Here is a 19,030-nt window from a genome sequence, read left to right as displayed (position 1 = left end):
AGCGTTCATCATCAGCAGAATTCCATTTGGCATTTTCAAAATCTAAATTTTCCCCTGACGTCACAATTACTTACGAGTATTTACTTTACACCCTATAAAAAATTAGGTCAAATCGTCCCAAGTTTGAGAAGCTTTGTTGAGATTGGGACTGAATGTTGATCGTTGAGCAAAGTGTGACTCAAAAAGTTGATTACATCTTTATTTCTTAATTAAAATATGAAAATCAGATTTTACCTAATAAAATTATAGGTATATTAGAATTAGAAATTTACTTTGGACAATTCTGAAATTTCAGTCGTCAATTTTTGAAATTCTGGTATTTTATTTTGGTTGTTGCAGGTCTCTAAGAAAGATGAAATCAACATAACTTTGAAAACTCAAAATAGGTACATATAAGTAGGTATTCAAAAATAGTCTCTAATACGCTTCATTTCAAGTACTCACCTGAAAAGTTGAAGGAATATATTCAATTAAAGGCATCCACAGGAGAAAAATCTGATCATGAAAAACTACAATTGGCAACATAACCAACCTATGAAAAAAAAAAACTGGATTCTAGGGAGGCCAAAACTTTCACTTATGAACTTCTAAACCTCAAAGATCAACTTGGACCAGACAGTCAGAAAATCCCAGACCTTCAAAGGGAGGGGGTGTCCAAAGCTTTGACCAAAATTTTCTCATAGATGAGGCAAAATCAGATTTTTAAGCACGAAAAATCAAAATTTAAAGCTAATTTTCTGAAAACCTTTTGCAAAGTGCGATGATTAATGAAAATGCAAGAGCAAACATTTTTTGAAAACATGGGCCCAAAAAACGAAAAAAGTCCATTTTTGCATTATTTTTATTTTAAATTTTCACTCGCAAGGGGAGTGCAATGCCCCCCTTCGCCTCCTTGGCTACACGTCACTGGGGGTGTCACCATTCTTATCCTGCTAAAAGCCTTTCGATGTTGAGTAAACAAAAATTTAGCACAATCTCAAAACTGAAAGGTAGAATCATTTCATTCAAGATGAGAAATATAAGGTATTCATCTCCTCCTCTCCCAACCACTTCCATTAAGTTGCAAAACATTGATGGGAAAATACAAAAAAGTAGCTGAAGCAATGAAACAATCTGAAGATTGCCACCACTTAAAACGTTTTTTTTTTAAACATTCGTTCTATCTGCAAAACTCAGAAAAAAAATTCGATCAAAATTCAACAATTTTTGCTGGTATTCTGCTTTTAATTTTGAAAAAAATCAGTTAAGAAATAGAAGTTTTTTAGGATGAGCCAATTCAGCAACATTGTGAGGCACTAACTGAGTCATTGTCAATATTATTATTTGAAATAGGTATCATTTATTTCTATGATTAGAACCACCATTTGAAATTAGTTATTCCATTTAATGACTGCTTTCCCTTTGAATTTCTCAGATAGGCAACATGTTCGTCCAATTTTTTTCTTTTCAATGGCGTATCATTAGGCACATTTAAAACAGGTATGGCATTAACCAATTACACTTTTAGGATTAAAATATCAATTCAAAAAGTCATCCTCGTATTTGCATTAAAATCCAAAAATTTCGGTAAAGATCAAGATCAGCTATATACATATGCATGAGAAAAACAATCAAGACATAGCAACAAGCTGTCACTTCTCCACCAAATCCATCACTCAAAGGATAGGTACAAAATGAGTAAGCGTAAAATAAAAACTCGTATACCACAAACACGAACATCGGAGAAAAAACATTTTAAAAAAAATTACAAACTGAAAATGAAAAAATTTCCACACACCTGTCCGGAAGATGGAGCTTGCAAATAGGTGGATACATCCGGCTCGACCATACAACTTCGCAACGAATCTGGTATAAACATGGCCCTATCTCCGATATAGCCAAATTCGTCGATATCGTGAATCCGAAGGTCGATGCTGGACACCAGTGTGTAAGTATATCAAATCCACACAGACGACAAAATAAGCAATAGCTAGTTAGTGAACGAGGTCGAAATCGAAATCGAAGTGTGGTTTAGTCGGTGTCGGTGGTGGTAGGTATCGAAATACACGCGGTCTGGGTGCTCAGGTGCGATACTCTCAGTCTCAGGTCGCGCGATATCGATATCGATGATAACAACGTATTAGAGGGAAACACGATAGAGAGTTAGTGATAAGCGACGTAGTATACAAACATATGAGAATCACTTGGGTGTACACCCGCGATTACCGATACTGAAGGACGATACGTAGAAAATTTTTCGCACAAGTACCGAGCAAGTTGCAATTAAACGAGAGCGAGAAGGCGCACGCGCGCCAGGCAGCTTGCGAGGGCGAGGAGAGCGAGAAAGATGCTGGCGCGAGCGTGTTTCTAGGCCGGGTATGCTTCGAGGCGGAGACTGCGGACTTTGGTGGGAACAATTAGTAACCTCCCAAGAAGCCACGTGCTTTTTGCTCTAAATTACACGACCAAGACGACGACGACAAGTTAGCATCGAGTTTAACCCTTTGATTCCAGGTCGAGAGTACAGGCTAGATAGGGGCAGAATTCTCGACTGGAGGAAGATACGTATGGTATTGCGAACTTACCATGACTGGTCCTGAGAATCCTCCGAGTTGTATGTTGATGGCTTAGGAGGATGACACTATAGGTGCAGCTCAATGCACCGCGATCACACTATTCGAAAAAAATTGAGCCAAAAGCTCGAGCTTTATTGAAACTAACTCGACGATGAAACTCGATTTTCGCGCATTTTACGTAATCATAGAAAACACCTCGATTTGGAGCACTTTTGAGCGATTAAAAAAGATAAAGAAACGAAACACAACCGAATACAACACTTTTGCTCAACGTAACGTATACTTAACCTAACGTAACGTACCGTAACATCACACAACACACCGGTATCGGCAATCACTGCTTAGACTAGGACATACGCGAGCACATAGTACAAAGATGGATTTCACGTACTTATGCATATGACTAGTGGTCTTGGCCGCCACCGTCGTCGAGAGGAATGCTACGACGACGAACCTCTCTCATCTTCTGCTCTTCTGATCCAACTCGTCGCCGTAGTCGTAGTCGTATAGTCGTCGTCGTTTAATCTAATACGCTACCGAATGATGATGATCTCCGCGATCCGCGATGATGGTGGCAGCAGCACACACCAGCTAACGTAAATCCAACACCAAACAACCACTCTATGCTAAAAAAACTTCTTCTCGACCGACGTAGTAGTACGTATTAAACGGCGTTATGTAAAAGCGTTCTCTCTCTAAATACCCGTGGCTCGTCTGCCAGGCTCGTGGCTCGTGCCCCCCAAGTCACTATGAGTCTCTCTATGTGCGTTTATAACCTCGCTTCGCCTCTCTTCTCTCGTTGCTGTACCACACTCTCTGACTTCATCATACTCTATCCGCTTACTTATATGCCCGTTCGCCTCTCTTCTCGCCCAGATGCTATCCCGGTGTGCGGTGTATGTATTAACGCCAACGCCAAAATAAACTAGCTGAGTTTAAATATCGCGCCTATACACATGAAAACCAACCGTCAGCGCAGCGTTCGCCGCTCGCGAGCCGACGACCAATGACGTCATCGGATTCGAAATTCAAATTTTTGACCGTTACGTCTCTACGGAGCCCGAAATTTAATATTAATACGATCGACGATGAAATACGTGAAAAGGAATTTACCGAACTGCTCAAAGGAAAAGAAGGATGATAAGTAATGTCAAATTTTCGACTTGATGTTGGAAAAAATTAATTCGGTAAAATCAAATTTTTTGAAGGATTTTTCAGGTTCAACCGAGTATCAAACTGATCAGTGATCGGTGACTAATGTGAACACATATACAAAATTTCATTTAAAAATTCCAAAATTTTGTCCACCAGTAAAAAAAATTGTGAAAAATTTAGGTCAATGTGAATGCCAAGGACGACAATACAAGTAATCTTCTGAAAAGTCTCAAGGTAAAAATGTAGGTACATGAAACATATTACTAAAAAATTCAGATTAACGATGATTTCTACTTTAAAACCAAGGAACCCAACATAATTTTGATCGCAGGGGAGGAAAGAGAATATTGGATCGTAAAACATTCAAATTGGAGAAGCTACGATTAGATTTTCAAAAAAAAAAAAAAATAATAAACAGACCGAGAAATCAGATTCTTATTGCATCGCAAAATGAACAAATTTCAATATGACAATTTTTGTGTGCAAAACTGAAATTTGAGAGACTCATATTTTTTAATTCATTTTTTTTATCAACTTCAAGACATTCTAAAAGCTCTAGCTCAGTAAACATGGTAAATCTGTCTTCGAATGTTTTTTTAAATTTTTTATTTATTACTACTAAATGATGATTTTTGAGCACATAAACACTTCTCCGTCCTCATTCAAGGAGCGATAGGCTCCCAAGCTAAAGAACGCGATTTTCAGAAGCATTGCTCCACTTTTTACTGTTTTGAAACGATTAACTTGAAATTTGATTCGAAAATTGTAACTAAAGGTAACCTAAAGGTAATGGTCGTGAATTTTTTCAAATTTTTATGACCTCAACAACTACCTGAAATTTACTTTGAAAACTTTTCATTAGGTACTTAATGAAAAAGAAGATCTAGGGTGCGAAAAAAAATCATTTACCTTCGAATGTCAACAAAACCAACGTCACAATTTTAAAATTCCAATGTTAAATTTTGGATTTTTGAGAAATTTTTGAAAATTGTTTTACGCAATTCGTATAACACCTACATTTTTTGAGTTATGCAAAAACTCATCCAATCAAATTTTATTCACTTTTCAATGCATGTACCACCCACCTTTAATGCGAAAAATACACGAGTTGTTTTCCACCCTTCAAATTGTGTGTTTGCCCCTTCAGTTTTCAAGACAGGCAACATGTTCATCTTCAGCATTTTTTTTTTTCATATCCCTCTAATTTGCAAATTAGACTACAAATTTTCAAATTGAAGTTTACTGACATTTCGATACATCCACATTACTATCCACTTTTGAGCTGCAAAGTGCATTTCAGCTTTTCCTCCAATGTTCCATCAATTCATCTGAAGTTTTTTTTTCAGTTAAGCTCGAATATGTTTAAATTTTTATTTTGGTCACTAATTTTTTGGACACCCTGTACAGGCATTTTAATGTACGAATATCTACTACAAATCAAGAAATTTTTCATCGTTAATCCTCTGCTCAAAAACCTTGAAATTGTACGAAATTCTTTTGAAATGAACCTAAATGCAAACCAAAAGTTGTGAAAACAGTAAAATGAAAAATGGTGACACTTGAGTAAAATTTAAAAAGTCAAAAACTCACTTGGTGACTTCTGGTGAATCTGTCACCAAGAAGTCACCAGGATTCATTAAGGAGTCATCAAACATTCGAAAAAAACTTCTAGGGTCATGAGGACATTCTGGTGATTTTTTTCAAGATAAACTCACCTATAAAAAGTCAAAAACTCACTCGGCGACTTCCGGCGAATCTTTCACCAGAAGTCACCAAAATTCACCAAGGAGTCATCAGACATTCGAAAAAAATTTCTAGGGTCATGAGGACATTCTGGTGATTTCTTCACCAACAATTCACTATAAAAAAGACAAAACATCCATTTTGTGACTTCTGGTGAATCTGTCATCAAGAAGTCACCAGAATTCACCAAGGGGTCGCCAGACATTCAAAAACAATTTGTAGGGTCTTGAGGACATTCTGTTGATTAACTCACTTTAAAAAAAGACAAAAACTCACTTGGTGACTTCTGGCGAATCTGTCACGAAGAAGTCACCAGGATTCACCAAGGAGTCGCCAAACATTATAAAAAAATTTCTACGGTCATGACAACATCTGGTGATTTTTTCACCAAGAATTACTCTTAACAAAGACAATAAACCCACCTGGTGACTTCTGGTGAATCTGTCACCAAGATTCACCAAGGAGTCACCAGACATTCAAAAATATTTTCAAAGACCCTGAGGACAATCTGGGTGATTTTGTCACCAACAATTTGCCATAAAAAAGACAGAAAACCCACTTGGTGACTTCTGGCGAATCTGTCACCAAGAAGTCGCCAGGATTTACCAGACATTCAAAATAATTTTCAAGGGCCATGAGGATATTCTGGTCATTTCTTCACCGACAATTCACCATAAAAAAGACAAAAAACCCACTTGGTCACCAGAATTCACCAAAGAGTCACCAGAAATTCAAAAACGATTTCTAGGGTCATGAAGACATTCTGGTGATTTTTTTCAGTTTTCAAGGGCTCTGAGGACATTTTGGTGGGTTTCTTCGCCAACAATTCACCATAAAAAAGACAACAGCTGGGTTTGGTGACTTCTGGTGAATTTGTCACCAAGAAGTCACCAGGATTCACCAGACATTCAAAATAATTTTCAAGGGCCATGAGGATATTCTGGTCATTTCTTCACCAAAAATTCACCATAAAAAAGGCAAAAAACCCACATGGTCACCAGAATTCACCAGTCACCAAAAATTAAAAAACAATTTCTAGGGTCATGAAGACATTCTGGTGATTTTCTTAGTTTTCAAGGGCTCTGAGGACATTCTGGTGGGTTTCTTCGCCAACAATTCACCATAAAAAAGACAAAAGCTGGGTTTGGTGGCTTCATGGTGAATCTGTCACCAAGCAGTCACCAAGATTTACCAAGGTGTCACCGGACATTCAAAACAAATTTCAAAGGCTCTGAGGAGAATCTCAAACACTTTCATTAGGGGTAGCCAGTTTTCTCAAAACAGGTTGTGAAGGGGATAGAGCATTGAGCAAAAAAACACAATTTTTTCGAAAATGCCCCTTCTTTGAGAGCTCACATTTCCCCTCCAGGCACACTTCTGGAACCAAAATTTTTTCTGGGTAACTTTCAACTCAAAATGAAGCTCTCTATTAAATTTGATCAAAATCTGCCGACTTTTTTTCGCTATCTATCCTAATCTAGATATCATTCTATTCATCATTGATTGAAATTCAAAGTTGGCCTAATAAGACAGAAAAACAACACATTTTTAAAAAACACTTGCTCCCTTTTCGAATTGTCAAAAAGAAAAAAACGAACGCAATAATTTACTCATCCTGGTTCACAACAAAAATCGTACATCTAATGCAAACTGGATTTGACCCACTGGGCAACCATACATATTGGCTGATCTACATATTTCACACAAACGTATGCAAGGGGAAAATAGGTGCTCAATAGTCCTGCACTTATAGGTAGGTACAAATAATTTGTGATAAATTAACTCAATGTGTCAAACCAATATCCTATTCCTATTCCAGAGAAACTATAGGAATAAACAACAAAAGTTGATAATTTTATTTTTTGGCTCAAGCAGCGTCGTTTGTTTCGGTTATTTATTTTTCGAGTCATTCGAGTGCATTCTAATTTAATACCTATACACCGGATCACGTTTTTCACTTGTTATGCTTCGAATGTAGTTATAGTCGTTGTTCAAACAAATGAAAAATAGTAAAAAGCACATGACAAGACGTAGGTAAAATATAATTGCAATTGTTTTGAATTTAAATTCGAGTTTCGAGAAAATGAATTTAACATTAGGATTAGGAAGAAGGACAATGTTCATAACTTACGTATGAAGTTATGAGTCGTGTGAGGCGAGCTAATGAATTATTTTTGTGGGGTCGTCCTAAGATTCGACTTCTACTCTTTAAACCATATGCATTGGTGAAAGTAATAATGATGACGTAAAAAATTATTTTTAGCAAAAAAAAAGTGAAAAAATTGACAATTTGAAAAAATGTTGAACCAAGTTGAAAAATCTTTTAGAAAATTCAATAAATTCTACTCGTATACACATAGTTTCATTCTGATGACACTGCACCGCCAACACCAATAGGTACTAATTTATTTTAAATGATAATTTTTCGTAAAGTATAAGTACATATTACTCATGACTTTACAGACAACAGTTCAACTTCAAAGTCCCAACAGCCAGAATCCGGGAGCCACCAGTCCGGCACCTATTTCCATTTCTATACGTCACCTTCAATACTCGATTAAATTCGTAACATAGAGAATACAGCTCATACAGTGCAACTTTACATACACACGCCTTACAGCTCATACGGTACAATTAGCTATTTCGGGAAGAAACGAAGAAAGCCACAGTCACTTTTTCTCTTCTGTCTTCTTTTTCATCATCGAGGTACAACGAGTAAGTATACCGAGTATTTTAGAACATTTACACTTCACATAAACTTGACGTGATGTTCTTTCCGAACCCCCTTTTGAAAACGCTCGCGCGTATCCATCTACGAGTACAACAACTACATCTTCCAATGCATAGGCTACCACCATATACGCGAGTTCAACGACCCACCTAACTCTCAGAGACGTTTTCGTATGTGCGGGGTGTACGAACAGTGTACGTTTTTATGAGTTATTTTTGAAAAATCATATTTCCTTTGGACGTAACGACGACGACGACGACGACGGTGTCTTTTTACGTGCGTTTATTTTTCTTTATAACATTATAAAATGTGGAATTGTGAAGTTGTACTAATTAGACAATTTAGACAATTCACCATCATCGCGGAGTCGAGAAAGAAAAACAATATATGTTTTTATATCCGTGAATGAATTTCTTTTACGAGGTGTTGAAAAAATAAAAAATTTCGACAGCTGAATAAATTGTATGAGAAAATTTTTAAATGAAAAATGTAAGTAGTGCTTCCGTTCAGAAGTCAACGGGAATATTCTGAAATCGGGTCTAATTTCATTGACTCCCTTCTCCTCCTTTACACCACCCAAAGACTTTGAATCGATCAGTAAATCATCTCAGAGCAACCACCATAATACAGAAGTCAGCAAAAAAAGGAACAATAATTGGCACACGATCAAGTTTTGCCAAATTTAATTTCTATGAATTTCAATTCTGATGTCAGATCCAACTGAACTTTTACCTGATGAATTCTCAGTGAATTTTAATTTCAACTGAAATCATATTATTTTCAATTTTCTCGTGAATTCTAGTTTCAATTTTAGGAAGCCTAATAGAATTTTACCAAGTGAATATCCAACATTTTCACCGTTATCCAAAGTTGAGCACAATTTTTCAATGTGAATGTTTGGATAAGAGTGTAAATTTAAAATCAGCAATTATGTTTTCACCCAAACCAAACTAACTTTTCGTAAACTCCAATTTTAATTTTTCACCAAATACCTAAGTAGAATTTTTACCCATTCAATAAATTTACAATCAGTTTTAATATTAAGACTTCAAACAAAATCGAATCATCAAATGAAATTTTTTTAAAATTTTAATTCTATATCAGTTAAAATTTGCAACAGATCCCATAAATTTCAAAAAAATTGAATTGGTACATTTGGGACATATTCTTCATGCCAAATTTCAACTTCCCGAATCAATTTGGAAAGATTTAAAGAATGGAAAAAAATTAGGAAAAGAAAAAGGGAGAATTGGAAAGTCAAAAACTATCGGTGCAAAAATCCATAAAAGGATGAAGATGAAGGATTTGAAGGTCAAAACTCTCAAAAGTACATCTAGAATACCCCCTCCCCTCCTTTATGAATATTTATCCGAAAATTTCCTTTTTTTTAATTAGAAATTTAAATCACTCCGAATTCAACTCTCAATTTTAAGCGAAATTTTCGATAAATTTCAATTTCAAATTAGATTAAATTTTCACTAGATAAATTTTTGGTAAATTATACTTTTAAAATTGTTACCCGAACAATTTTCTGCAAATTGTAATATAATATTGAATCTAAATCATTTTTTTATCAAGCATTTTTTCAGTCAATTTTCAATCCAAGATGATTCAAATTTCAATTTTCGAATCAGTGAATTTGAATCGAATGAATTTTTGGCGAATTTAAATTTTGAAATGAAATCCATTTTTTAGTTTGAAAATTCTAATGTTTAATTTCAGGTTTCCTTTCAATTTTTTTGAAATTTGAATCTACATTTTTAATGTATAAAATTTTGGAAAATTTCTGTTTTGGTTTCGAAGTCGAACTTGCATTAAACTCGATAAATCGAAATTCAATTCAGATCAAATTTTTAGGTACTTTAAAAGTTGTTGATGAATTTTGTTTTCAAATCAGTTCAAATCTTCAACTACAAAATTTTCTGAAAATTTTAACATCAAACCCAAATAATTTTTCAGTACATTTTCAATGCAAGTTGAATTGAATAAACACCCCCCCCCCCCAAAAAAAAGAATTTCAATTCTAGATAATTTAATTTGAATTTCAACTTTGAATAAAGCTGAATTTTCACATTAGATTTTCAGTAAATCGAATTCATTTATTATCTTTACAATTTTGTGCTTCATTTTCATGCAGAAATAAAAATATAGAATTTTTTACTCCATTTTTTAACAATTTCAATTTCAATTTCAATTTTAGGTGGAATAGAATAAATTTTTAATAGATGAAATCTTGGCAAATTTCATTTTTGGTTAAAAAATCGAACTTGTACCAAACAAGTTTTTGACAAATTTCGATTTTTATACCTATTGTATCAGATCAAATTTTTACCGGATAAATTTTCGGCGAATTTCCATTTTAAATGTTGAATAAAACCCAATTTTCACGTGATAAATTTTATTTTAATTTTAATTTCTCCGACCTGATTTTCTTACTTAACTACTTAATTTTCATTTTTTCAACTCGAATGAAATTTTTCATTTTTTAATTTCAAATACAATCGAATTTTCACCTAGTTTAACTTCTGAATCTGAACCATCCCAAAATTCTACGTAAATTCATTCATAAACGAAAAATTATTCCAAAGTTGAGAGAGAAAAATTCTCAGTTTCAAAATTGTACCAAAAATTTACTAGATAGATTATCAAAAAATCTATTTTAAACCAAAACCCCCATGCCAATTTTGCAGAAACGAACCCACATCCATTCAGCACATAGGTATTTCAACAGTCCCCAATTAAAACAAAACAGACTTACACTACAGATAAAAGAAAACCCACCTATTATCCCTGACGAACCCCCTGAAATACAAAAATTCATCTCCTTAATAAAAAATATCAACCTCATAATCCAAATCTAACCCCCCTCCCTTTACGGGTGTAATAATCTTGTAATTAAAAACACCCAAATTAAAAAAAAAAAAAAATTCTCAAATTTTTAGAAAAAAATTCCCAAAAATTAATTCAATTGATTTAATTTTTGAAAACCCATTCTAACAACGTTCAAAAATTGATTCAAAATTGAAAATTGTTTACGTGACCAACAAAATCTATTCAGAACCTTGGAAAGAGTAAATTTTGCCATTTAATCTGCAAACCTTATGAGTGAATCTCCCCCCCCCCCCTTCTCATCCAAAAGCTCACCCTCCAGAGAACTTTTCCACTTCAAATTCATTAAGCCTACGATCAATAATCATTCTAACTCATTTTATGGCCAAATTCACTGTAGCTAAATAACCAATGACAGATACCCTGACCTATTCCACTTTTCTGGATTCTTTAAAACAACGATTCTAAAACATCTATACGTAGATTATAACTGAGTACCTCGCACTACCTCGTCTTACCTCACAAGCTCATCTTCATCTCACTTTTCAAATCCCCACACCCTTTTGATTTCCGGTTCTCGTTTTGCACATCGTTATATGAATCGAAATCGAAACGTCTTCTCGAAGACAAAACACTTCATTACTGTTTAACTTCGTCTTGTCGCTGCAAACAAATTTTTATCTAAAAAAAAACCTTTATAGCGACAAAACTTGTTAAACTGGTTTTCACACATAAAATTATGTAAAAGATGTTAACGGAGATTTCGTGTTTTATGAAAAAAAAAAAAAAAAAAGACGAAGAAGAAGAAGAATAAAAAAAAAACTAAAACTAAACTCGTGAATCAAAGTGTACAGATTAATTATCGATAATAAATATTCGATTTTACGTAGATTTCTCAATTTCGTATAGGCATGTGTAGGTCTCCTACGAGGTAGGTACAAACGCGAGTAATTTTTACGACCAACTTATGATCGATTTGCGCGCGAGTTGCGGTTAAAAAGGGACGAGGACGTGTCGGAACTCTAAAGTGGACAAAAAAATTCGAATAAATCAATAAACTTATACGTAGGTAGGTAGAGGTATACGTAGATATAGTTGTACGTGCTGAAAATCGTGAGAATAAGTCCGCCGAAAAATTTCATCGTATGGTTCCGAGAATTCGATATTGTAGAATGAAAAACATCATCGTCGTCGTCGTCGTCGCATCGTCAACGTGTCCGATGTCACAGGAAATGTAAGTGGCTCTTTCGAAACGAAGACGTATCTACACGAGTTTTAATAATGAATAAAGTAACAATATCTACACTCTTTTTTTTTTTTTAGATATCTGTACACGCATTTATTATTTCCAAACACGTAATTCAATTTTAACTGCAATTGCCATCAACGCATACATAATCGTAAACGGAATTTTCGATTCGTGTTACGAGTAACAAAATCGTATAGGTGTACTCTGCCTTTACCCCTAGAGTGCTTGATCGCGACCCGGCTGCTAGGCTGCGGCTCTCCTATACGTACCTAGAGTTTATGAGCTGTGTCGTGCTAGGTTTAAGCTCTACGATTTAATTTCTTATCTATGTGTATTTTATATTTTAATATGTACGATGCATTAGAGCTTGGCAGGGCAGACCCCTACCTGGTCGCTTTGAACGTAGGTACACGTATCTGTATTACGAGCACGGTACATGCTGGTTGTTATGAATAAAGATATTTTCGTAATTTATCGACAAGGTCGTTCGATCGTTTAAATCGTATCAGCACTTTGGGAACGACCTCTTTCCATTTAGCATCCATGTACAAAACCAAAGAAGATACACCTAGGTATACCCCTACAATAGCGAATTAGTCTGTGTTATGGTGTTGGAAAAAGAACCAAACGATCGAACGGCACCGACGAAGATTTTCACTCATTAATATAAAAATTGGTAAAAAACAACAAAAATCATGGAATATGGAAAACTTGAAAAAAAAAATCGAAAATTAAAAGGTGGCACCTTATCCGCTAAATTTTCAAAGCTGCTTCTACTTCTTACGTTAGATACGCCCCCCCTCCCCTCAGTGTCGCCACTGTCACGCAGTCATCTACTTTTTTTCAAAATGAGAAAGGAGAGCCACTGAGGAGTCGAATTCAAAAAATTACTTAAGTATTCGAACTTGGCGACCTCATATTAACAGGAATCGATACGTCACACCATGTTTTTATAAATTTTGGGGGGGGGGCAGAGTTGGAGAAGTACAAAGCGTCGTTGAAAAAAATACATTGACATTCGCAATACCCCTGAAAAACGATCAGAAATGTCTCTGTTGTACCAAATAAAAATCTCGTTATCTGTAAAACGTGCCTAATTTAGAAACTGAAGAGCAAGTGTGTCTAAAAATTCAAAAACTAAATTACATAGCTTATCCAACTTAGAAAGTGCAGTGAGCAAATGAATTTTCAAAGAAGCCTAATCAATATTCTAATAAGAATATACCTCTACAGAAAATTATCCAACATACGTGTATTTTTTGCTTGACATGAGAAGTTACACGAGAATTTAGGTACCTTTGGATGTCTTTATGAAATGTCAACTACCAAAATTTTGCACAAATGATTTACTGTGGTAACATCGAAACTGGCAAAAAAAATTTCAAACCCATGAGAATGACAAATTAATACCCCACCAACCAAAATTTCAACCGTTGAAGTTCATTTTTAGAGCTTTTGAAATTTAAGGGGAAAAAACAAATTCTGGCCAAAAGCAAAATCTTAAATTGAATTGCAAAACTCGTTAAGGAAAACGTATTTTATTTTTTATATTCGACTATTCGTACACGATTATTTTTATTTGATCTTTAACACCACGACTTTTGAAAAACTGTTGGCGGTTTTCAGTCTCAAAAATAGGCTCTTATTTCAAGTTCATCAAAGATCGATGAATTCGCGTGAACATTTGTTCATTCTGTTTACAACTAAGGTAATTTTTACATATTTAAAAATACAATTCGTTAAAATTCAATAAAATTGCTTTAAAAACGAAATATACCAGAAATTTTATATTTAGGTCATTTTTGACCACTTCCCTCCCCCTCCTCCCACCGGCATTACTGGGATGCGATTTCGATTTGGATTTGTTTTCAGTGATTATAGAATGTTCAACAAATTTAAAATAACAATTTCTACGAAATCTCACCCAGTTATGTACCACACTTTCAAGTAGTTGGAGATGGTTTTTAATTATTCAGAAGTCTCCAGAAAAATGTTGCGAATTATAGCTCACCAGATACAGGCCGTTGGGTGAAATTTTGTATAGAAATAGCCATTTCCAAAAACCGCCGGAGGCTTCAAATTGTTCAAAACTCTTGAAAGTACTTCCAATCGATTCCTATAAAGAAGGATGCAGTAAAAAATTGTAATATTTTTGAACTTGGCTCTATGTTTATTTTTTTAAATCGCCCAATGTTCAAAAAATTTTAGTTGTTGAGATAGGTACCTAGATATTTTTGCATGCTCGTTGCTCTTTTGATCCACTTCTGTTTGGATATGAGATTTTTCTAGTATTCTGGTAGTTTGGATGACTACTTAACCTAGTTTCATTGTAAGAAAAAATTCAGGATTTTCCAGGTCAATAACTGATCCAGCACCCTCTATTTAAAATAGTTGAAATTCCAAAATTTTTCGGATTTTTTTCAATTTATCATCAATCAAGAAAAAAGTTGAAAAAATCTAAATATTAATTTGAAACAAATAAAAAGACATTTCAATTTTTTAAATTTGAAAGGGGTTCAAAATTTTCTCTGATTTTTTCCTTTCAATGCTATTTTATTTTTTATTGTACCTAGTGAAAAAATTTCAAAAAATCAAAATTTTGAAAAGAGAGTGCGAATAAATGGAAAATTTATGTCCATTGGCCCCAACAAGACACATAAGAAAAGTTGGCAATTTTTAGACAGCTCAATGTTCAAACAAAATAAAAAAATTGCATATTTCCAAAAAAATTCAATTTTTTCTGGTTGAGCTCAAAATTATCATTGATTTACTTACTTAGGTACTTTGAAGGAAAATACAACGACTTTGTGAACTAGGTACTGAATTTGGCAAAAATGAACTTTGAGCTTTTGTAATGGTTTAAACGCAATGACATGGAAATACTGAAAACGCCAAGAAAACATTTGAACAAAAAAAGTAAAAAAAATTTTGAACTAGTATTTGAAAATTTTTCAATTTTTTTAAAACTTTGAGCTCTTATTATTGCTAGGGTTAAAAATTGATCTAAGAATTTTGAAAAAATGTTCCTATTTCTTATTCTGGTCATTTGTCGATAATTTTTTGCTATGCACTATCAAATTTCAAAAAAATGGAAAATGACTCCCCCTCCTCTCCTCTCTAGAATTGGGTCCATATTTATTACTTCTCCAATAAAAGAGTCATTTCAAGTAATGTTTTTAAAGATTTGAGTAGGTATGTAAAATTGATTTTTTAAAGAAAAATATGAAATTAGAAAATAAGGTGTTTTCAATTACGTGGGGAGGGGGGAAGGGGTAATGAATAAGTAACCGTTTTGTGACAAATTCAACGACGGTATAGGTACTACGCAGGTAATCTCGGCTCGAAGTTTTTTTCATCTCCCAAAATCGAAGTGAAAATCCCAGAAACTTTTTTTCCCTCGAATTTTCAAGTTTTACGCGATATCCTATGACTTTCTATATAGTTTGTGGATACCAACATTATAAATTATGCGATTGACTTACTTATGAACTGTTCGCTTATTCTTTTGATAAAAATGATTACTCACCTGAAACAAAAAATAAAATCAACTGCGGATTATTGGATTGACAAACACTTCAAACTTCAAAGAGCACACATAATAATTCAAAATGCAAATCTAATCTGTATTTCACAAGGCTCCTCTTGATTCTTTCACATTCTGAAAAAACGTCCACTCGCTCGTACAGATTTTTCAATTTGGAAGAAAAGTCAAATAAAAAAAGATTTTATTTAGAAAAATTTGCAGAATTTTTTCCATGAATTTCTTGATTATGTTTTTGGATTTTTTTGATATTTTTATAACATTCTGGTCTGCTCTTCAAGTCATTAGTTTTTGGCAAAAAAATTTCTCGAATCATTTATACTTTCTAATGATTTAAAAAGTGTCTATACATATTTTTCTCAAATTTTTGAATAGTCTATTGATGAGGGGAGCAGGAATTGAAAAAGTAGATTTGTTTTTGAAATTTCTCTGGAGCTGAAAAGAAAGAAAATTACACGTCATAAAATTTCTTAATTTTATTAAGTACATAAAGTATAATATTTAAAGAGTAAAAAAACGAGAAAAATTGGTAGATTTTAACTTGATAAGAAATTTTTATTTTCACGAATTTACACACACAACGTTTCGGCACACAGTGCCTTCATCAGGTGATGAGAAAAGACTAACGCTAGTGGAATAATACGAGTACGATGAATCGAGTTGTCAATTAGTATTTTTCTACGGAGTTTTCTTTTTGAGATATTTCAAGCAGAACCTACTGAAAGCTCAACTTTGGATATTGGATGGTATTCTGGCTCGGTCTTTCTACCTTTCTATCCTCTACCCAGTTTAATAAAACCTCATGTAGCAATTCTCTTCCAAGCATTGATCATCAATTACACGATTCGGTTTGCTCTAATAAACCTCTCTCGGTAGCTGCATTTTGCAAACAGGAGGAAAGGTACATAGAAGCATACCTATATAGTAGTGGGTATCACTGACAGTAATAATTTTTACGCATACGTTCATCTTAAGACAGTGAAGTTCCACTGGTTCGATTACAGTCGTAGATATTATACGAGGATATGGTAGCAATAATCTTCATCGTGGTGCGAGAAAGGTATATAAGGCATACTGCAGACCTACGAGTGCTATATGCGAGTATACGCTATGGTACATCTACAATATAGTACATAATAGAAGATTTAAAACAAACGTTGTGTGGAGGAGTCGAAGTATAAGAGGAATAAAAAACATCTCGGATGCTGCAGCAGAGTAAATACGTAAGAGCGAGTGAGAAAGAGGCAAAGACATAAGATCGGTGCATGGAAAGAGAATACGACATAACTTGGGTACACCTCGCGAAGACGTAGGTTAATTTATTAGACGCCGAGTAATTAGAGGCGAGTTAACTGCCGAGTCCGGACATTATAATGCGCCAGCGAACATTAAACTCCTCAGGTATCGTATGTTACATGAGCATTTGTCTGTGTGCAATTGATCGTTGAGTATTTACTGATACAGTAAATTACCTCCTCGCGTACTTCGCCCATCCATCCATATATATAGGCTACCTATACGTACCTACGAGTATATCGATACAATATGTAATAAGCATTATGCCGATTAAGGTATTCCAAAATAGCTGTTAAATTCGCGGCATCCTATTTGTAATTCCGCCTTCGAAACGTTATTCTTCAACTTCCCAATTTTTTTTTCGGTCGTTTAGGTATATCTACGTGCGCGCGCGCGATCTTTTTCGTGAACCCATTAGTCAAATTTCGGATGTAATAAATTTTCGGATAGGAGGTTTTTACTTATTTTGGATAAAGCTCGCGAAGAGGCGCACGGCCGAGACGTGGAGAAGGCGCGTAGACACGTAAATCTGTTAGAATGAAAAGAATATAACGTTATTTATTACATTATACAATCGAGTAATATGATTGTGAACGTTGCTGCTACATCATAAGAATAATAAACCAGTAGCCGTAGCCCTGGTACCGGTCACATCGGCATTTATTTTCAATAAGGTACTTGGGAACAGCTGTCACAATTACATTAGGTATGCAAACACGAGAGTATCGTTAAAGTACAACGTTATAGACGTACGTATAAATATCCTAAGATACGTATACGAGAGTTGGACTTGTTCACCAACACGGCAACCGGATCGTTTTAAACTAATTTAAAGTTCATTCTCAGTCCACCAGGTCAAGGTGAATGTCCTTGCTCAAATTTTAACCCTCGAGTAAGCGAAGATTTCGCGCCAAGGGTTTGTTTTAGAGAGTGGTAGAGGTTGAAAGGAGGAGACGAGGGACATGTGTACCATTATGGGTCTCAGATGTGAGTACAGAAAAATACAATTGAGCTGATTAATGGTCATAATTCGTTTAAGTTTTCAAAATATTCGGAAAAGTTCTCAAAAAAGTTGCATGATTTTTATCACATCAGTTTCATGATAATTTAAAAGCTTTTACGAACAAATTGAGTCACTTGGATTTTTAATGATTCATTCGCGAAGGAATTGATTCATATAAGTGACTCGTTCACGAACCGAACGAATCGATTCATTTACTAAATTTTTGGTGAATCATTCGTGAACGAATTGATTCGTATAAGTGACTCGTTCACGAACGAATCGATTCATTTTCTTAATTTTTGGCGAATCATTTGCAAACGAATTTGAATAATTTTTGGTGAATCGTCCGCGAACGAATTGAATAATTTTTAGTGAATCATTCGCGAACGAATTGAATAATTTTTAGTGAATCATTCGCGAACGAATTGAATAATTTTTAGTGTATCATTCGCGAACGAATTGAATAATTTTTAGTGAATCATTCGCGAACAAATTGGATTGTAAGTGAATCATTCGCGAACGAATAGACTAATTTTTGGTAAATCATTCACGAACGAATCGATTCATTTACTCAGTTTTTGGTGAATCATTCACGAACGAATTGAATAATTTGCGGTGAATCATTTGCGAACAAATTGGATTGTTAGTGAATCATTCGCAAACGAATTGAATAATTTTTGGTAAATTATTCGCGAACTAATTGATTCATTTACTCAGTTTTAGGTGAATCATTCACGAACGAATTGAATAATTTGCGGTGAATCATTCGCGAACAAATTGATTCGTATAAGTGACTCGTTCACGAACGAATCAATTCATTTACTTAATTTTTGGTGAATCATTCACGAACAAATCAATTCATTTACTTAATTTTTGGTGAATCATTCACGAACGAATTGGATTTTTATTGAATCATTCGCGAACGAAT

General features: G+C 34.4%; 1 protein-coding gene across 3 annotated transcripts in view; it reads right to left on the bottom strand.

Moving 5' to 3' along the window:
* Positions 1-19,030, bottom strand: part of NfI (Nuclear factor I) — a 171,366-nt gene that overhangs the window by 140,883 nt on the left and 11,453 nt on the right. Inside the window, exon 1 of one of the 3 annotated variants that reach the window (XM_065364375.1) lies at positions 2,565-3,207. The exons of 1 other annotated variant lie outside the window; for it this stretch is intronic. In XM_065364375.1, the coding sequence (XP_065220447.1) occupies positions 2,565-2,567 (3 nt within the window). In that variant the 5' untranslated portion in view covers positions 2,568-3,207. Of the gene's footprint in view, positions 1-1,777; positions 2,238-2,564; positions 3,208-19,030 lie in introns of those variants that run through there. One more of the 3 variants, XM_065364369.1, reaches the window with a different exon arrangement.

Source organism: Planococcus citri, chromosome 4 (assembly GCF_950023065.1).
Source record: "Planococcus citri chromosome 4, ihPlaCitr1.1, whole genome shotgun sequence".
Taxonomy (NCBI): Eukaryota; Metazoa; Arthropoda; class Insecta; order Hemiptera; family Pseudococcidae; genus Planococcus; species Planococcus citri.
Note: the sequence above shows the minus strand (reverse complement) of the source record. Positions and strands in the feature narration are given on the sequence as shown.